We start from the raw sequence: 22,674 nt of genomic DNA, 5'->3' as shown, positions 1-22,674 counted from the left end.
TAGATTTTAACATTAGACTGTCTTTGACGTCTGTTAATTATAAATTTAACTTGTCACTTGGATCTCTTTCAATTTCTTTAATTTCTTCGAAATAACAATTATTGTTACATAATAATTAATTAGGATATTACTAATTAAGATACTAACACGATAATTTCTTTCTTTTTAATGTTTCATTTTTGTTGGAAATAAATTATATTGAATTTTTATTTGGAAGAATTAAAGTTAATTTATCTGAAACTGATTTATCTTTATTAAATCTCAATTTTATTAATCATAGAAATTTTTGTCTGATTAATAACTTGAACCAATATATAAAATACCTTACAACTATAGATTAACTCTCCTACTATTATTGGTAAATTGTCTTTCACTTAAATTATCCAATCATAATTACATAATGTCTAATAAATAGTACTATTTCAGATAATTATATTTCTGATGAAAGAATAAATGTACAACCTCAGATTATTAATATATATATATAATTATATATTCATATAAATTAAAACACTCAAATGTAGAATAATAGAGGGTAGCAAAAGGAACGTTTTTTATTAATAAACGTTCTTGATTTTACTTTGTTTCTTAGTACTGAAGCTTTAAAAGTACAATAGTTGAGCTCCTGACAACGAGCAACACGGCGTGCCAGCTGCTGCATGCACAACGGGTTGCTCGCTGTTAGGCGCCCAAGCGTTATATCTTTAGAGCTTTATTACTGGAAAATGAAGACAAATTGGACGTGTGTTTATAGAAGAAAAATGTACCTCGTTCATATAAAGTTTCTTAATATATAATCGCTCACAATGTTCTGCACACACTTTTGTCATACAATCATTTACTGTTATCTACCAATACAAAATATTTTTGAATTTGCTTAGTATATTTTGAGATGGAATTACTTTAGAAATTATAAAACTTCAAGTTCTGCGAAGATTGCAGATCATTATTAATGTCTACAGAAGAGCTACAAGTTTACTAACATAATATTAAATCTACACTTTTATAACTTCATGCAAGTACAACAAGTATATGTAAATATGTACATTTTTATGTCTTTTTACTTCTTAAAAAAGGCATAATAGATTGTTGTCTTTCTTTAAATGCATATATGTTTCAGAAAATGTTCAATTAATGCAAAATTTTACGCCAAAGAAATTACTGAAGATAATGTTCTTGTTGAATTTATATGTAATATAATAATAATAATATTTTCCAAATTTAAGGCTTTATTCCAAATTTCAGACGATGAATGTAGACTTTTATGACTAATTGTGTATCAGTATTGTTAGTCAACTACAAATACTTACGGTGTTTCCAATGCCATGTTGAATACCATAAGTCTTCCTCCTGAGGACCTCGATGTCTATGTACAATGTTAATCTAATCAAGACCTGGACAACCATGGCGACGAACAGATTCTTGTGTATCCTAGTCCTTGTGTTTCTCAGAGACCTAGATTCGCACGAATACTATTATCTCAGTTCTACGTAATATATTTCCATTTTCATGTGGCATTGTTAACGAGAAATGTGCTGGAATCTTTGTGTCTTGTTTGTAAATAAATGGCTTTTCAGTATCTCGGAAACCATATGACACTATCAAGATTCCATTACATTAATCATAAAGCTTTAGCAAGGACTTAACCTAATTACCTCCAACAACTGTATTTCCCATCTTTCTGCCGAGATAAATTATTATTTATATAATTGTGTTATCTTGATATTTGCCATTAAGACAAATGGAAAGCAGAAATCTTTTAAATGGCAGAATATTAGCTCGTATTTACGATAAAAAAATATTTTCTTTTATTCTTTTATTCATAGAAAACTTTGCCTAATTTCCACATTTTAGAAGTATATTACGTTTATTTACATTGACTTCCAATCGATTTCTTTCAAATCTCCAAAATACGTATTTCAATTTCACTATAGGTTTGTAATAAAATAGTGATTGAAATATCACTTAATAATATTACCTTTTAGGTAGACAAATTTTAATATGATAAACAATTTACCTAAAACGACAGAATATGGCAAGTGAAGCAAGCAAAGCTACTAGAGAGATGCTTAAACCGACGAATTCTAACGTTCGAGTCTTTTCAGCTATGTCCAGCTTCATCTGAAAAACAAAGAGAAGGTACAACCGATAAAAAAGTTAATTCTCATTAGCTTTTTTACATAAATTATTACGCGTCTCCAGTTTTTACGTTTTTCCACTCGTTTTATCATCCAATAGCTACACCACTCTTCCATTTGATTCTTTTTAATTTTATCTAACAAAAAGCTGCCAGATATTTATACTGTGATCAATGACAATTTTATTTTTGCAGTACAACCAAATAAAAAAATGTATATCAATCTTTTATCTTTGGATTATCACGTCACCTCAATTTCTTAATTCTCATTTCCAATAAATAAAAAAATATAGAGACATAAATATAGAGAAATATATATAAAAATATATTTAACATTAAAATGTTAGAAACATATTATTTAAAATTCACCTATTTGCTTACATTTTACTATTTCTTACGCTTATATCTCGTCGAGATAATCATATGTAGGAGATCGTTTCTTTATTAAATTTCTTCTTCAACATTAATCATGTATTTGATGCTATTCGTGATCATTCGTGTTATGTATTTTAAAGAAAAATTGTGTTCCAACGTTACTCATGTATCTGACTATATTTAAAATTATTTGCTTTTAGATACTAATCCCTAGTTTAGATACTAATTTGATTGTATCTAAAATAATTTGTGTTCGAACGCCTCTAATGTATTTCTTTAATGTTCATCTTTGAACACTAATATTTAGCTTTAGCATCTAAATGGATACAATTCTGATTCTCATTTAATTCATTTAATTCGAATTTCAACTCATGATAATCCAGCTCTTAAGACACTCACGTTACCCTCGACGGTGTTGGTGTAAACTTTTCCATGCAGCCGGAGCATTTCTGGTGTCAAACAAGTTGTGTAGTTTGCCCAGCCGTGCGAGTATTCCTCGTTATTCGTCCCATTCTGACCCTCCCATCGACCATTGTAACCACACTTCTTCTCCACCGATTCTAAACAAACAGCACACTCAATTTAACAAGTGCGAGCTTCCCCGATGGTATCAGGTACGGTGCAGTGTTGGTTGCACTGTTTTGCACTGTGTATAGTGTTATACAAAACCTAAGAAAGACAAATCGATCTACTGTCTTGTCTAATTTGGCCAATTAAACTGTTTGGTTAGCTCTAGCTCTAGCTTTGGTTAGCAAACAAGCTCTAACTACCAACATTTGTCTAACTAGTCCTGAACAAGTTTGAGAATTGTTTAGCGCGATAAACGGGAACGTTGAGTTTCGGAAATTGGTTTAATCCTTTCGCTTCGGCAGTCCAGTCCGCCGAAGTACTGTCACTGAACGGAAGCGCGCGCCAGAAATGCGCATAGTGTGTATACTTGTTGTATATACGTTTATCTAAGTTTTAAATAACAATAATTCTTGTAAGAACCGTATATGCAACATGGTTTTACTATCAATGGATTTAACAGATTTTTTAGCACGGACTAGTATACGATCGCTTGGATGTTTGAAATATATTGCTTAAAACATTTTGATGTTGTTTCAACAATGAGTACCTTTAAAGAAGTGATTACTCCAATATATCAATAAAATCAACAGAAAATGTTCTACCGATAACGAAAATATATATTATTGACTACAGATGGCACTGGTTTATACCCGATGTATGGGGTACCGTACCCAGGATTCGTCACGTGGTCGCCGCCGATAAGCGGCGCTCGTACCAACAGGTCATCTCGTTGGCGTATTCGATTTGGATCTTAAAACTACGTGGATTTGTCCTATTTTTGAAGCAATATATTTTACGTATAATTCTTTATAATCCTTATTCTTATTTTGTAATTTTTATAGTTTTGCCAATTTTTAAATTTTCAGAACTTTTGTCATTTCTATATTTCCTCAAATTTATAATTTTTTAATTATGGTCCAGGAGTAATTAACACAGTAAACTATAAGAAATAATAATAAAAATTATTAAATATGTATCATTTATTCTTAGTACCAATACTATTCTTATTGATTAAAGTAATATTTATTAATATTAATATATTATTAATAATAGCACGTTATTGCATTAATTACAATTTATTGTCATTAATATAAATTATTGACCATTATAGCATTCAATTCAATTCAATGCGCTTAATTTTTAATTTATGAGAAAACCGAATAATTTCGATTCATAAACCTTTTTTTATTGCTACGATACATTTTCCTTTTTTGACAAATTGTATTTTACCTTTGAGTTTCGTAAAAGAAATCTTCTTTGAAAAATTTTGAATAGCGGGCAACCATTGATGTAAATCGGGTTGCTCGCTCATCTCCTTAATTGCGTTTATTTATGTTTAACATCTGCAAATTATTTTGCAAATTTTATTATTTCCAATTACTTCGCAAATGTTACAGAATATTTGGCTGCTCGGTCTCTAATAAAATTTGCAAAATATTTAGCAAACGCAACGCTGTTGGGAAATGTGAATTAAATTGGTGAACTACCGACACAGTTTCCACCAATGCATAGTAAATTGCTCGTCGTCAGGCGTCCAAAGAGTAATAAGACCTCAAAAATTCCAAAAATTCAAACGTAAAATACTGACTGTAAGGAAAAAAAGATATTTTATTACAATAAAAAAGAATAAATCAATAAATAATATAATAATAAATATTTTCAATATGTACTTGTATACTAAATAATTAAACATCCAAATATATTGTGCAATACACAAATATATTGTGATTTCTACAAATTATTTCACTGTTTGATCCCTAACAATTATTATAGTAATAACTATAACAATTACTGACAATTGATAGAAGTTGCAAAACGATAATAATTTCTAAGAACTGAGCAGTGAAATAATTTAAAAAACTCCCATAATGATTTTAATTCACCATATAGTTCTAAATTACAGCTAACAAAACTTTACCAAAAATCAAAACTACAAATGTAAATTAAATAAGGAATTTGCTACGCCAATAGTAATAATTTGAACATTCTGATGTTTCTAAAATTTTCCAAGAAATTCCAATTTCATTTGTAATCCGATTTAATAACTTATAAAAATGAAATAAAACAAAGATACGAAGATTTTGAGTACTATTTGGATTACGTTGGTTGAAATTTGTTCAAATATCAGAGACTGAAATAGGGATGTATGTCGTGGGTTATTCTAGTCTCGCACATGAAAGTAAACGGATTCGCCATGAATCGGGGGATGATCCACAATTCCAGGACGCGAATGCTGGAGGAGCTTATTTCCAGTACGTGACTCGATAAACCGGTGCAATTTCGCACGATAGTTAATATTCCAGCAAGTATCGGAAACCGAAGGCATTACATGATACAGTTTTATTCGATTTCTTTAGCGTCTGTGAGAAGAAACAGAGCGACGATACATGAAAACGAAGTTAAGCATGAATATCCCACAAACTCGAGTACATCTGAAGAATAGAAGAAGAAGTACGAGTTGTTACGTTCTTATAATGAACATACAGGGTGTCCAGCTACGGATGTAAGAAAATGTAAGGGGTAATTCTTGAAGCTAAAATAAGATGAAAATCAAGAATAAAAAAATTGCGTTTTCGGCTTTGTTTTTTAGTTATCGTCAATTAAAAATTGACCGAAAGATCCCTGTACACGAGCAACCCTCTTTACACGAATGAAAGTAGGTCAGCATAAGCAACGGGTTGCACGGAGATCCTCAAATCGAACGAAACACATGAGTTGAATAAATTGGGTGGAGTAAGATTAAACACCCTGTATAGTGTTTCGTTTATAATGAATATTTGCAGATTGGCTTTAATAACTGGGATAAGCCATGGCTGTAAATAAAATAGTAGAAGATAAAAAAAATTTCATCAGGCAAACATAAATGGAACAAATTTTAAAAGGAAACTTTATTCATAACCGTATTAAAAAATTTAATGTAATCTCTGTTTGCCATACGTGACTATTGTGAGACGTGGCTTGCTCGAATAAAACCGTGCGCGCCCTAATTTGTTAGATTGACAGTTCGTTGAAGTAAAAAATAAAATGCATATCTCAAACAAAAATATTCTCTAAATTTGCCAGAAAGAAGGAATTTCTGATGTTTGAAGAGAGTTGAGAGAGTTTGAAGATTCTCGAAAAAATTTTCTAACATTTCAGGGATGATCGCAAGCAATTACTAGCAATCAGAAGTGAGACCTTTGAGCCTCTAACATTCATCTTTTTAATTGCCCTTGTCTTTATGGAAGCACTGAACACGCGCAGCTTGGGGAAAAGAACCGAAGACAGACTGAAACCTGGCATTCGTTTTCTGATTTTGCCTGTTTAATGTCAAGACTACACGTGAATTTTGTCCGCTGAAGTAGGAACTGTGTTCCAAATTAAACCACGTTAAAACTTTTAACGTAATCATGGCCATATACAGATAAAGTGAGTTGAAAAAAATGTGATTATATAGAAGAGAAATAGGAGTGAGAAGAGGAAGTGAAGTTATATTTAATTGTAGTTCGTTATTCAAACAAAGATATAATGAAATACATTCCAGGAATTAAATTCTCGTTGTGGAATTTATTTTTGTCTCAAATTAAATTGAAGTATCATTTTCCACGATTTGAAGCATACCAACATCAAATTTTATATAAAAATTATATATTCTGAAATTTATTTCCAATTGATCGGGTGAAAATTAAAGTGGAATTTTATAAAATTTGAAACGCCACAAATTACATCATTTTCATGGCAGATTTGTATTTAACTAAAAGCGGTCATTTTCAAGTTAATAGAAGAACCTTCTTATGTTAAATGATTAAAAGCAAATGATTATAAACAATAAAAAGTTGAATTTCATTTTTAAACTTGAGATTAAAATTAATTAATAAAATTTCTTTAATTTTAGGTAAATTTAAAAATAAAATTCATATCAAATTTATATTAAATTTAAATGAATCCAAAAATGAAATTCATATAAAATTCATATTAAATTTATATAAATTGAAAAAGAAATTTTATTTAAATTTTATTTATCAATGCATTTTAGTAATTTTCTATATAAATAAAATTAAGTTTTTTAATAAAATTGAGTTTTGTAAATAAGCCACGATAATCCCAAGAATAAATTTCCTTTGAGAAATAAAATATTATGTTATGAAAAATGGCATTCTTCTGTTTGGTAAAGGAAAAAAATCATTTATTAATTGATACAATTCGCGAGTATTTTATGTATCTTAAGTATTGTAATAATTATCTTTGGAATATCGTAGTGATGCATAATACCTGTATTGATTTTTAAGGCACAACCATATGCCAACCCCGTGATGGAAGATTTCCCAAAGTAGGAGCTTCATTAAACACGAATATCTATAAAAGAACAGAACTAGATGCTATCGGCAAACCACTTGCTTTATGAGTGCAGAAGATTTGAAACACAGTTGCATAGGGACAAAACTACGGACTTCGCCCTAGTACAACTTTGATATCTCAGAACCACATCAAAAATACTCTCAAATACTTAAAAGAAGCTCAAATATACTATGGAATCTAACAGCAAGAAGATGTGGAGAACAACCGAATCATAGCTGTCGCTAATGATCCTGTCGATGCGACATTAAAATCAAAGGAAAGAAAAAGAAAAGACTGCGTAAACAAGAGATTTAGAAGCTTCACTAATGATCAGAGAAGTATCCAGAATCGAAGAATGGTTTGTCTTTCTCGTCTGCTCGGTAGGTATTCATTTCAGTTGAAAAGTGGCAAAGCCCCGCCCACCAGCCAGCTGGCATTTAAACGGACATGGAAATTCAATGTAGCCACTTTTCCAAGTGATTCTAGAAAAGGAGGGAAAAAAGCCACGACAAAAAAAAAGGAATTACACGTCGAGGAAAATAAGCAGTAGCATTCTTCTCCGCGTTGATAATACCTACTCCCCTTCTTTCCAATTGAGGAACGAATCTAAAAGCGGATATTCCGTAGAAATAAATCGTTCCATCGTATCGTTGGCTGTATGTTCCCATTTCTACGTAAGATCTTGGAGAACAGAAGTTTTTCTTATTTGAAAATCTATTGGAAACAGTTTATACTGTTGCTTGCGATTGTTATTCAATTATTATTAAGTTATTATATTCCTTTGAGTTAATTGAACAGGAATTTTTGAATATTGATATGAATTATGGAAATATGATTTCAATGTCGCGATTGTAAATTGAGGTTAGAAATGTATGGAGAAGATGAGGTTAGAAATGATTAAAAGAATATTAGAAAATGATCTTGTTTAAGAAGCTTTGGACTTGAATAAAAACTGAACTGAAATTGCAGCTAGATATACTCCAAATTCAGATTTGGGGTGTTCAAAAATTAAAATTGGAAAATTAAGATCGAAAATTTTTAAGTAGAAATTCAAAATAATATTGGAGGCATTGTAAATGCAGGTTAGGAAAAGTCTGAAAAGGATAAGATTAAAAATTATTGGAGAATTGGATTAATGATGTTCGAGAAACTTAAAATTGAATCTGAGGGCATTACAAATTGATTAGAAATATTGAAATATTGGGATTGGAGTATCTAAGAAATTTTAGGTTGTAAGTACGGAATCAAATTGTGTAAATTGAGGTTAGAACTTGGTACTAGGTTATGGAATAGTAGGGAAACCAAACTTAGATTGCAAACCACGATTGTAATGAGAAATGTAATATAATGAGCAATGGAAATACCAGAATTTGAAATTAGAAATGTTCGTGCAACATGAGACTAGACGTCAGTATTAAGCTTGTAATGAAGATACATCATAATTTGGAATGACAATTATTTGGGAAATTGAAAATGGAATTAACAACACTACAAATGGAAATATTTATGCAATGTGAAATATAAAGATAAAGAATAGAATATGTAAAATATGTCTCAAAGAGATAAAACAACATTCTAAGAAATTCACGTCCACGAAGACGAAGTTAAGTTTCGAGTGAATGCGCAGAAGATGCTGAGGAGAATTTAAAATATAAGAAAGAGAGATCAGAAATACTTGTAAAATCATATGTCAGGATATTTTAGGAAAGTCACGTCCAAGTCATGAAAAATTTTTAAGTATTTGAAAAATATAATCTTAATTTAAGAATAACTAAGAAACAGAATAGAAAGTATGGGAAAAGGGACAAGCGAGAATACTTCACAAAGTTAAGCAATCACGAAGATTCATATTTAGGAAGAAGAAAGATCTAAAAATATAGTAAAAAAAACCTACTAAAAAATCAAAACTTTGTAGAAGCTATGGAGAAGAATATTCTCCACAATTCACATCCAAGCCTAAAGACTCTGATTTTGAAAATAGAAGAAGAGAAAGAAGAAGCTAAAAGTATAATACAGATATAATAAAAAGGGCATTCAAACTTAAAACTTTCTGAAAACCACAGACAAGAATATTTTACAAAATCCCTCTTCGATCCTAAAAATTTAGGTTTTGGAAGAAAGAAATGAAGAAACAAAAAAATCATAAAAAATCAAAAACCATAGATTCCCCAAAATCCTCATCATCTCTAAAGATTCAGATCCTGGAAGGACCACTTCATCCCAATTTAACCCACTTACGAATCCCAGAAACGTGGCGTATATAGTTCGAGTATATAGTTAAAAAAGAAAAGAAAAGAAATTTTCGTGGATTAACGACAGATGTGACCCGTTGTTGTCGTTCTTCTATTCTCTACGGTGTACCCGATTCAACTTCGCTACTGTGCTGAATGCGACCTGACCTGCATGCAAATTCCTCATGTTGTTACAATACGAAAATCCGTCAGGGAATTTGGAAGTATACCAGCTCGCTGTATTACGTAGAGTTCGGTGTTGGATCACCGGGAATCATTCGCTTCGTTTCTTGTTTCACAGATTCATCTCGGTGCGAAATTTATCTTCTGTTGTTATCTTCCTCGAGATTTACTTTTACAGAACTCGATCCTAGATCGGATTGTCTGCAACGGATATTTTTAACGACATTTTTTCCTCGGTTTTAGGTGGAAGCCTTCGGTAAATTGAGCGAGACGCATTTTCTTGGAAAGTCTAATGATTAAAGGTTTTCATTCTTGGAACAGTAAATTTTCATCCTCCATTGTAGCATTTTTAAATCGCATATAGCTTCGCAAAACAAACATTTAAATATTTGTAGACATCTTTTATCAATACGCATATGCAATCGATAAATAAGATATACAGAAACATTTCTTCGGTATAAAATATGGGACCCATAGTAGCGCTGGACATTTTGTAGAGAGTATTTTTCGTTTTACATATGTAACAAGTACATGATTCATTTTTGTTCATTTTTCGGTAAAATGAAATTAAAATGTAAATTTTTAAGCGCCTGGCAGTAGGCAACCAGCAACTCTACCGAAATTGCATTGGGAGACGGGATGCTAGAGGTCAGGCGCGTTAAATTGCGATGTTTGTAGTTCTCTTTACTTATTTGCACATTACTGAATACATTTCTTCATATTAAAAATGATAGAAGATTTCAAAATCTGTTAATACCAAATTACAAAATTATTTTTTCTGTAAAATACGAATAAAAACTGGTATTACTAAAATCGTAATGATCGTAGTATACTGTTTGTTTAATAAAACTATCTTGAATAAAGCAGAAGATCAAAATTTCTGGATTGGAAAATCTTTTTTCCGTAAAATATGAATGTAAAAGTTACTTAAACTGTGTGTTCCTAACCTATATGTAACCACACGGTCCATATGGCTATTACCATTTCATCGCATCAATATGAAGATTTACGTTCAGGACATTTGTAATTTGACTCTATATATAACTCAAACCTAATTGCATCGGAAAGCTGTTTAATCAAGGGATGTTCCTTCAACAAATATAACGGTTCATAACCTAAATCTGATTGCATGATACAGCTGTTTAACATCGGTCGACATTAACCAGAGGATATATCGTGAATCAGTAAAATCTTCGAAATCTAATACAAATCTAATCTACGCACACAGGTATTTAAACAGACAGTACTTTGCGAATCAGCATAACGATTCTTGGATCAAACCAGATTGGAAACCAATGCAATTCTAACCGAGTTATACATATAGCGTAGAGCAACCTATTACAACCGTAATTCAATACATTATATCATCCTAACCTATCGGTTGTTATTATTAGCGGTCGCTATAGTTATTACTTTGAAGAATGGGGAAACGAAGAAGGAGAAATTTTTATGGAACCATCCATGGGGAACCAAAATTTTTGTTTCGATTCTCAGATCAGTTAGTATATCTTTTGTAGATGTTTGGTCCTATATCGATTCCATTTATCCTAGAATCGATTTTTGTATCAATTTTGCAATAATTGAAATCTTACATCGCTAAGAAAATATTTAGTTTCATTATAAAGCTGTTTAACGATGACGAATTGTACTTAAACATATTTCAGATTTGAAGGTTAGGATTGCATTAGTTTAGCTGCCTACTTAAAATGTATTTTAGGAAGAAATTTAACAAAGAACCATACGTTTTATACATTTATAGAGGATTTAATACACAAATCTAATCTGTGACAATATTTTTGTTCGCTAAATATTATATGTTTAATACTACACATATATTATATTATATGTATATTTAGGACCGGTCTCCTTTAACCGGAGTCGTGTCGTAAGCTGACGACATCGATTCCTATCCGGGATTCGCTGACACGGGCAGCTTACTTGAACTTGCCACCCGGTCTCCGCAATACATTTCCGTTCCCACGACGACAACAACAGGCAGACAGTGCGAATGAGAACCAGGGAACTCCCGATACTCGACCCACTTCGTCGCATTTTCATTGCACTCGATAACGCTGTCACATGTTACCGCCACTAACCGTCCGGCAAACCCACTTTAACTGTCTTTTTCCATTCTCTTTAACAATAATTCTATCCTCCGCTGATTGAACTAGTCTCACAAATTTCGTCGATGTCTTTGGGGGCAAGTATTATATATACAAATTGGTTGACATTTTATGGAAATTTATGAAGAGCTGAATGATAAGTTTGATTATTTGAAATAACTATGAAATTCGTTGGAATGTAAAGGATTTTTATAAAGAATTAATGGAGATAATCCTAAATTTTAAAATTTGTCAGCGTTTTTTACGTTTTTTAGAAATTTGTATAAAGTTAAAGTATACCTAAAAAAAAGAAAAAAAAAAAATAGCGATCTAAACCAGAATACCAACTTAAACTTATCTTCTCTTAAAGTTTGCAGGAGGGCGAAGAAACGAAGAAAAGCAAACAAAAGGGAATAATCATGGGTTAAGTAGCAACGATTTAGGTTAGAAGTACTTAAGAGTGACTCTTTAAGTTCGTTTTACATTTGAGACGCCATCTATTTAGGGAACTTTTCCATAATGATTATGAATTTGACTCAGGAACTTGGTTCTCCTTTGATTAGAATTTGGTACGAACGTTTGGGAATTTCTGATTGCCGATGTGAACTCGTCAACATTCTTCCGCCAACGTTCTGCCATGCAAATGCGCCTTTAGTCACCGTGGAATTTCAAGGTTTCGCTACGACGAGTTGGATTAAAAAGTCAATAACACCGAAAAGCATCCAACTTTCTCAAAGCCTGGCCAACGACGTTAATTACATCTGAAATAATGACAAACTTCCCTGGAAAAAATCCTTTAAACTAGTTGAAAGTTAAAAATACTTCAATCGAGATGGTGCTTATTAAACTTCTTATTAAAAAACTATTCAAACTATTAAGCTATTCGATTAATTAATACTAACTGTAGTTTCTCAGGTCTACCTGGTATTTTTATTCGTTCTTTATTTATTGAAGTTAGATATTCACTTCTTCCACGTAATCATCGCCTATTGAGTTCCCTTACGTTTTCTGCGTTTAATTATTTTTATTAAGTTTTCTGATTTCCAAATCCTCCAATAGAAATTTATATTTAATTCTTCTTTCATTCGTTAGTCTATCGTAATTGCCAATGATGTTCGTTAATAACGGGTCGTCCCCAAGTTGCACGTTGTAGAAGCTTTTTACATTTTGTCTAAAGTGATGTAATGTGTGTATATTCCGATTTAGATTCCTCGTATAAGTCTCTGTTATTATTGCGTATCTGTACTTGTTCAGTACAGTAGTTCGGTATAGGCTTGCCAAGCTACCTACTTCATTACCAGCCATTGACTTTCACAGTCAAATGTTGGAAACGAAGCCTAAGGCATCTCGCACTAGGTTAGTCTCCTGATTCTTTCTCGAACTCTGAATGCATTTTGTACCGACCTTTTTATGCACGGTGTACTTTCTATATCTACGTTGAAGGCCTTACGGAGGAAACGAAGCTTAAGCGATTAAGAATAAATCTGCATTATTCTTTTAGAATTTTCGTCCACATCTGAAGCCCCTTTTCTCATGGAAAATGCATTTCATTTGTCTTTCCAGGGCTTAAGCGACGGAAAATAATCTAAATTATTCTTCTGGAATTCTCTTTCGTTTTCTCACTGATCTTCTCATGCGGAATATCTCCCATTTTTCTTCTCACGTTTAATGACTCATTGGAAACAAAGCTTACGTCATTTAAGAATACACTATATTATTCCTCTGGCATTTTCTTCCATTCTTGATGTTCCTTTTCAGTAGGTTGCTCATACAGAATACTTTTTTTATTTTTCTTCCCACAGTCTCTCATTTAAAAACCCGGCTTAATCTCTTAAAGAGCACTGACACATTCCACGTACAACAATAGAATTAATTCTCTTTCAGTTCAAACAGTCCAGCGCTTTATTATCAGATGGATATTAAATGCAAATCCAACTTTATCTGGTTTGTAACAATTATTGGAAATAAAAATTTAAAAGTCACCCTATATTTAATATTATGCTTCAAAGTATAGGAACTGTACCTTTCCATTCTGTATTGCAAAAGAAGGAAGAAAGAACAGAAATTTATCTCTGTCATATTATGAAAGATTTTAAAAGAATAATATGAAAACTATTTCCTATAATCCTTAATATAAGAAATGTATTTTCTAATTCTATATCATAGAAAAAAATAAGAATTTATTTCATTGGCACTATACAAAAAGTTGACTTTTAAAAAACAATTTCCTATAATATAGGAAAATATTATTTTCTATAATCCTTCAAAGTATAAAAAATATATTTTATAATCTTGCATCGTGGAAAAAGAAATAGAAATTTGTTTCTATGGTAAACTGAAAGATTTTAATTTTTAAAAAAGTTTCAATTCTTTTTTAATTAGTATGCGAATACTACGACACATACAATATTGTGCAAGTACTATTTGTAGCCACTGTGTGTATAAAATTTAGGAAAATACTCACTGATTAACAATCAATACATCACCATGTTCCCACTAAACCTGATTTCTATCTTCAAAACGTATTTGGAAATTCCATACATATAAATTCTAATTACATTATTACTCGATATTCTCTTCACTCGTTTCCTTCTACCTACGTTCCAGCTTTACATCTATACACACAGTGTATATCAGCCCAGGTAACAAGCAATTTAAATGTGCATTCATCAAACGGTGACACGTGTATACTTACTGGTTGCGTCGAATACATCCTCGAATGGGCATTTCTGTTTGGTCGTCGTAGACGCTTTGGTCGGTGGCCAGCAGAGCAAAGAGTCCCAGACCGGTTCACACCACAGCTCTGTAAAATGAAACAGAAACGGATACGTGAACCACATTACTGTCACACCTTGTTTCCTCGTACTGGACCGCGTGTCGCTGCTTTATACAATTTTGAAACCGACTACCTAACTGATATACGAGATTGCTTGCTCTTTGAATTTCGTTTACAACTTTCGTATGCGGAACGAGCCACCGAAACATCCCAGGGAACAGACGTCTCTATATTTTGTAGCATACAGAGTGTCTCAGCTAAATTGGATCTCCTTAATATCTAGCTGATGCGTGAGTAACCAAACTGTTACATTACATCACATTAATGTTACATTATTTTACATTAAAATAGTTAACTTCTAAGTGGAACAGATACTAAGAGGAAATTGAAGATAGATACGGAAATTTGGAATTCAGAGCACATGGTAGGAGGGTGCAGGTTACTGGAAATTGGCCAATTAGTAGAGAAGAGATAGTCGGCGACGAAGGAGAAGATAAGTCTATAGATATTGAGATGATATTGTGAGAAGAGTGGGAACAAATACGGAAATTTAAAGTTCAGATCACATGATAGTAGAGTGTAGGTTTCCAGAAATTGGGCAGTTAATAGAGAAGAGATGGTCAACAAAGAAGGAAGATGTAAACTGGGTGAAGAAATTGGAAAAGAAGAAGAAGAAAAGAGCGAAGAGAAGAGAGATATTTATAATGTTTTTAGTTAAATAGACTAATTCGATTGGTTAATTAGTTATTAGCGATGTTTGTAGATTGCAAATATATATCTGACAAGACTGTAGATAGTATTATCCTTTACATACACGTTATTTTGTTAAATAATTTGATTACCTATTGTTCTGTTTACATAAGAAACATCTCAAGACAAAGCTGCTTCACTTGCACTTCGCACCTGCATACTGTAGCCCACTTCTTTAACGCCATCCTGAAACTAAGAGTTTCAGGCATCATTTTGTCCACTTTGATTGGCCGATCAAGTTAAACGACTTCGAAGTTGAACACCCGGGTAAAACTTCCGAGTTGTGTCATCAGTTTGATCAGTCAAGTGAAATATCGCTCAGTGTACACGGAGATAATGGGATTTGAAACCGTCAGTTCCAGGTCTACCCTGAAGAAGTGGATTGCAATGTGTACGGAAGGTTCGTGCGAAATGGAAGTGCAAGTGTAATATTGTAGTTACACAATTGCTTCTGAAAAACCAATACCATGACACCTTACCACAGTGAAGATCTGAAATGTAAAATTCTCAAGACAAAGTTACACAGTTTCAAGGGGCACATGTAATGGTGGAAAGAATTTTTTCTCAAGTCTACCTCACTCACCACTTGAAATAATTTATCTTCGTCATGAGAATCCTCTTACGCGATTACAAGTGAGCCAGATATTTAGGTGATCACATTTACGTAGCTCAGACATCCTGTATATCGATTGATTCCTTATCGATGGAATATTTTTCTTTATGTTACCTCTTTCATTGGTAAAATTCTGTTTTTATCCTGCTTCCAATGCTTTTATTTATAATTATTTATAATTATTTATGTTTATTTATAATTATTTATAATTATTGTATAATTATTTTTTGAAATTTTCATTGATACGCGTATTTCTTCTTTGAATTTCATATTAAGGTTTTTTATTTAAATTCCAAACGTTAATTTGAATATTATGCTCAAATTTTCAATTTACTATCTGAATTTCAAACTAAGGTATCTACCTGTGATTTACAGTTTGAGTTTCGTATTAAAATTTCTAATTTACAATTGTATAATCCCTTTTTGGGATTCTTGTTTCATGTGGATCATTCCTCCTTTGAATTTCAGCTTAAGGTTCCTCGTTTGTAATCTGAATTATATACTAAAGCTTCCATTTTACAATTTCAATTTCGAGCTAAAGATTCTACGTGTAACCCTACAGTTTAAATTTTGTATTAATATTTCTAATTTACAATTACTGTATTGTTTTACATTTTGCAATTTTTACTTCGTATGCACGACTTCTCTTATTAAGGTCTTCTTATTAAGTTCAATATTTTCACCTCTATACTGTTTCTTCCCACTTACTATAATTACAACTTAGCATAATATTCTATCAGTACTTACCTCCATCTGGAGGCTGAAAGTCCTTATACTTGTCGCTGCAGAATTCCTGCGTGCTATTGCCAATGGCATTACCGATGCCCATGTTTCCTTTAATTGTCCATTTTCACTTCCTTTTACCTCTACATACTCCTCATCCATACAACTTCAATGAACACGCCCATACGACATACAGCAAATATACTCTGTCCTTGGGTTTCTTCATCTCTCGTCATCGGAAACCATTTTCTCCAACACGAAACGTAATCGAATTCGGCTATTCAATCGAATATCCCCGCGGCCACACTGTTCCTGTCTTCTCTATCGTTTGCACGGACGAATTCTGGCTGGCTGAATCCTTTATCTCGTGTAGAGGAACGCTGACAAAGGCAAAAGGAATTTCTTCTGAACCGATAAACGCTCCACGTTTAAGCTGCCTCTTCGTAACTAGGATCCACGTCGCTTACCCAGTTCCAGGAGTTTTTTATTCTCCAGTTATACTCGTCGATGAACGCTTTGTCGCTTTCCCTTGATAACTAATCGCTTCTATGATACGACACGGATAATAGGGAAGAGTTTGGTAGCGTTTGGAGTGTCTTTTACCGCGCTGGCTACTGATCTTTGTTCTCAAGAAGTATGTTGTCTTTTTGAAGATATCGATTCTGTAGATTCCTTGAAATGTTATATTTCAGCAATAATGGGACGAACAGAGAACAATTTAGTGGCGATTGTAGTGTGTTTGACGATGTTGGTTACTTTTCTTCTTTGTTCTGAAGAGATTATGACACATCCGAGTGGCTTTCTGCAGATGCTTCTCTATATTCATTTACATATTATATATTGGCAATTATAGAATGAACGTAGGGGGAGTTAGTAATGGTTTGAGTATGTTTGACGATAATGATCGCTTCTCTTCTTTGTTCTGATGAGGCTATGTGAGCTTCAAACCACTTTATGGGAATACTGATTCCGTAGATCTCTTTAAATTTTATATATCAGCAATAATGGAAAGATGGAAGAAGAGTTAATAGTGGTTTGAGTATGCTTGACATCGTTTGTTGCTTCTCTTCTTTGTTCTGACGAAGTTTTATGAATATCAAGTCGCTTTTTGGAGATAACGATGCTGTAGATTCCTTTGAATTTAATATCGGTAATAGAAGAAAGAATATAGAAGAGATTAGAAGTGGTTAGAATATGTTTGACGTGGTTGGTTGCTTCTCTTCTTTCTTCTGAACAAGTTATGTGAGATTCAAAGTTACGTGTGATGGTTTTAAAACATTGCTTCTATATATTTCTTTTAATTTCATGTATTGACAATAATAGAAAGAGTCAAGGATTGTTCGTTAGGGGTTGCACTATGTTAGCCACATTGATTTCTCTTCCAACACCTTGGAAACCATTTGGAAACAATATCTATATATTTCTTGTATATTAATATATCAGTATATTAGTTTGGATTTTGTACACTAATTATGTCGCAGTACAGACTGGTTCTCCCTTGAGTATTTTTATTTAGATTTCAGATGTGAATACTTCAAGAACTGGGATGTAAAGAAATACTTTTATGAAAGGATGATGGATGAAAAATTGCATGGAATGCAAGCTTCCTGCGGTAATTGGGCTTTGGTCTGATCCATGAAGCGTTTCTTCATTGATGGTCTTCACCTGAAATGAAAAAGGAATAATATTGTTAATGAGAGACAGAATAGATGGAAAATATTATTGAATTAAAAAAATATTCTAATAAATTAACAAGAAAAGAAGAAAAATCCTTTCAAGTCTTGTGACCAATCATAAAATTATAAAAATTGGAGACACGGTATTAATATCGTACATTGCTTCACTTATTGCTGACCATTACTACTGAAAACCAATATCAAAGTCTCCAAAGCTCTTTTTCCCTTTTGTAGGTAATTTAAAACAACTTCGATGCTTCCTAACTTAATTAAACTTAAAAATCAATATAAAGATAAAAATTTCTTACACAAAATTAAAAGAAAAATGAAAGAAAATCTTCGAAAATAAATCGTGGACAAAGCGAGATATCAAATATTCTTTCCTAACTGAAGTTATAACTAGACTGCGAACGTTTATTAAAATTCGTTTTCTTATCATGAAATGTAAAATGATTGCAAAAATGAAAAGTAAACATTTGCCCCGCCTACTCACCGTTATGACGCGTGTTCTACTTTGCATTTTTGACATATTTTTTCATACCATGTGCAATCTACAGATTATGCATCTATGAAAAATTTATAGCTGCAAAAATCGGCAAAATGCAGGTAATACGGAAAAATATAAAAAATATCCAACGAAGAACAAATTATCAGATATTCGTGCAATTTTATACTTTTATGCACACAACTAAAAAAGTGGAATCTAAATGGTTTGTTTCGTCCATTAAATGTCATAACAAATTTAATTTAAACGTTCCATATATTTCTATATATTATTGGGTTGGCAACTAAGTGATTGCGGATTTTGTCATTAGATGGTATTGACAAATCCACAATCACTTAGTTGCCAACCCAATATATGTCTTCTATTCTTCTATCCTTTCCACTCTTTAAATATTTTGGTCAATATACAGGAGAGATCCGTATCTTCTCTGAAGAGAAACAAACGAAAGAAGAGTCTTTTTAATCCTTGGTCACTTGTTGGAGATCCAAGAGACACGGTTCTAAATAACTTTCCCTGCTTTCTATTTTTATTGTCAACTTCTAGCAATTCAGTTTTCTATCTCCATTGTCCATTCAGCCGACTCTGTTTTCCATCAACACCGCTACGTGACATTTCCGAGTCCAAGTAGATTAGGCCTTGAACTTCAAAGGTCTGCAGCTCCATAAATAACCTCCCTTTAAAACTCCAAGTTTCTTCAACTAGATTACCACGTATTTTGCCAGATATCCAACTTAAAACTGTTTCTCCTCACCTCCGAAAATTTAACGAACCCAATATAGTCTTCCTTCGGAAAATTCGCGCTCTCACCAACATCTCTTCGCGTCAGGTTCCATCAGTAAATTGAAACTCGTTTGCCTGGCGTTACAAGTGTGACGTTGGGATCGTTTCCAGGCCAAGAGGTAATCGTCCAAAATCAGCGACGCGATAACGCGAATTCCGGAAATGGGGCTTCAGGTATCCTCGGGAAATTTAAGCGGCCGTATCTAATTCCAAGCGTTCTCTTTACATCACTTTAGCTCCATAAACCAGATATGTACTTTCATTTCGTTCCGTTTCCTGCCTTTTTTGCACAAGGAATTAATGGATTATGGTTGGAAAGAATTTCCTCGCTCTGGAGAAAATGGGCTAAACTTTCTTGTGTACAAGATATAGCTGTGTGGTCGTAGTCTTTGTTTCTTTTCTCAAGGCGGATGCTTCTTAAAGTGAACTGTTTCATTTTGTCTTTATTTATATTGTCTTGTAAAGTAGCGGATAATTTATATTGCTTACATTACAATTTATATTATTCTATTAATAATACTTGATTTATATTATTTATACTGTGATTTATATTACTTTATTGATATTAGTAGTTTATTAATATTAGCAATTTACTAGATTTTGAATTTCGTTAATACTGTTTTTTAATTAAATATTGTTTACTTTGGTAACTATAAGTAGACTATGGATTTATGTGTGTATTTATGGCAGGTGCTAAAGCTTCGCTAATTTAAATTCAACAAACGAGAGTTTATAATTAATCGTTTATAATTTTAGACACAGCCAGTAATGAATTTGATCAGCTGTTAAATACGACCGTTTAATTAAATATAAATTCACCGTTAATAACTTTACAAATATTCAACAACGAATTTACATGACCCGCAATGATTTGTGATCAAATCTCCCTACATTGAGAAATTAAATAAGAGAATTATTTTGGACGAAAAATCTGAAACGGAAAATTCATTGAAATTGAATATGAAAAACGCCTCTACCGAATTAAGCATAAGAACAGGAAATTATTTTGCCAATATATGTAATGTCATAATGGCATACAGGATTTGTGCAAATTTATATCTTATTTTTATTTATTAATATCATTATCAATTTATTATCATTATCAATTTATTATCATTATCAATTACACTTTAAATTTTTATTCATCAACAGTGATACGGTTTATTTATTAAAAATTATACCAAGTATTCCACTGTAGGTTTATTATAAATTTTATAATTTGTATCTTCAAACCTCGCATGAATGCACGAAAACACCTAACATAGAGATTAACGTACGATTAAATAATCAATAGAATATAATAATTTTGTTTGTATCTCCATAACAAATAGCCAGATGTTTATAGATATCTTGTTATATGGACAAACGGAGAATAATTCGGATCGTCAGTTCTGAATAAAGTGCTCGAGACAGAAACCTATTTTTCAGAATGAAGAATTATTGGGAGCGTGCCTCTGGTGGAACAAGTTCCCAGTCTGCGAGGACACTGTTTATACGTTTCTAAGGTTGCATCGGTGCTGAAAGTTTACTCATAAAAAATTCTACTTTCTTTAGACTTCTCTATATGCCGTGTATGCGCGTACACATATCGGGCTCGAATATACTGAAGTTCGCATGTGTCACACTATGAGAACTTTGAAATCCAAGTAGTCCTTCGAATCAACTTTTTCATTAACTTTGCACGTCAGGGAAGCTTTCCAATATTAAATTATACGCTTCGTAAGAGGATACAAAGTTCGAAAAATATAGGTTGAAAATTTCTTTCGTCTAATTATTGTGGATTTGTACCACTTGCAATAATCTAAACTCCTGTACAGTACTACTGTAGTTCTACCTGGTGGATCGATATGGATTTTGGATCGCTCTACGTACAATTTAGTTGATGAGCTAAAAATGATGAGCTGGTGATGTCTAACTATTTTTTTCGGTAGAAATTTAAGTCCCAGCCCACCACTGGATATAAGATCCCACCAAGTTTGGTCGACGACCACATTGTGGCTTTAGTACGTAGCGCCACTATAGTGTCCATTAGCGAGGAAATGTCGAGAAGGGAGAAGGGAGAAGGAGAAAAATGAAGTGCAACGGCAGTTTCTTTGCTCGAGTCCCATTGAAATCACCGGCACTAGACTCGATAGTTATCATCGATACCAGACTTGGTCGACGACACCTTTGACCGACTGGTAGTATCAGCACAGGGGATTTTTGCTTACGCACGTAGCTTTCTTGCTGCAAACGGTTGATGGCCAGATTGAAGGTCCTGGCCCAAAGCTACCTCACACCATGGATATCATATGGATTTGTGTTAAATTTACGCTCAAACTTAAGGTGAATTAATCGAAATCAAAGCAAGGCTTATTTAATTGCTAGCCAATTTGTGTTCTGTATTGGGTGTTAGGTCCGGTGACTCTTTGCGTAATCCGGAATCCATCCCTCGGTCAAGGCTATTAATATATGTGCAAATATAATTTGTCGGACCGTAATAATCATAAGGAATTGTCATAAAACTAAGCATTTCCATATTACCATTAGGGCCGTTGGTATAAAACACCTTTAAGTCAAGACGTTCTTTATAGTTATTGCTCCATCAGGTAAAAAGTGGGTTTTTCCATTTTTCCGGGGATTTCCAATCGCAAGCGACCAGTGGTGGGGCGACCGACATCCAGCAAGAGCTTTCATCTGCGGCAACATCGTCACTGAACTTTACTGGTTCAACCACTACAGATAAGTCAACATCTCTGTATTGGTTTACCATCGTCAGATCAGTCATCATCCCTGCACTGGATTCGCATCTGTAACCCAGCTAACATCACGGCACTGGGTTTACATCTTTAACTCAGTCAACATCTCTGCACTGGTTTATCAGCCTTAGATCAGTCATCTAGTTAACTTATATTTATACACGCCAAGCGTAAACATCTTATCTACAAGTTGTTGGA

General features: G+C 32.8%; 1 protein-coding gene across 8 annotated transcripts in view; it reads right to left on the bottom strand.

Moving 5' to 3' along the window:
* Positions 1–22,674, bottom strand: part of LOC126925609 (PDF receptor) — a 66,565-nt gene that overhangs the window by 7,985 nt on the left and 35,906 nt on the right. For all 8 annotated transcript variants that reach the window (XR_007714019.1, XR_007714018.1, XR_007714020.1 and 5 more), the window contains exons 2-6: positions 16,802–18,442; positions 14,611–14,718; positions 2,912–3,072; positions 2,018–2,121; positions 1,311–1,455 (exon numbers count right to left, since the gene is read on the bottom strand). Coding sequence is in view for 4 of the 8 variants with exons in the window: in XM_050741358.1 (XP_050597315.1) it covers positions 1,311–1,455; positions 2,018–2,121; positions 2,912–3,072; positions 14,611–14,718; positions 16,802–16,883 (600 nt within the window). In the remaining 4 variants the exon portion in view is untranslated. The remainder of the gene's footprint in view (positions 1–1,310; positions 1,456–2,017; positions 2,122–2,911; positions 3,073–14,610; positions 14,719–16,801; positions 18,443–22,674) is intronic.

The sequence above is a fragment of the Bombus affinis genome, chromosome 16 (genome assembly GCF_024516045.1).
Source record: "Bombus affinis isolate iyBomAffi1 chromosome 16, iyBomAffi1.2, whole genome shotgun sequence".
In the NCBI taxonomy this organism is placed as follows: domain Eukaryota; kingdom Metazoa; phylum Arthropoda; class Insecta; order Hymenoptera; family Apidae; genus Bombus; species Bombus affinis.
This window is presented reverse-complemented; position numbering and strand designations above follow the sequence as displayed.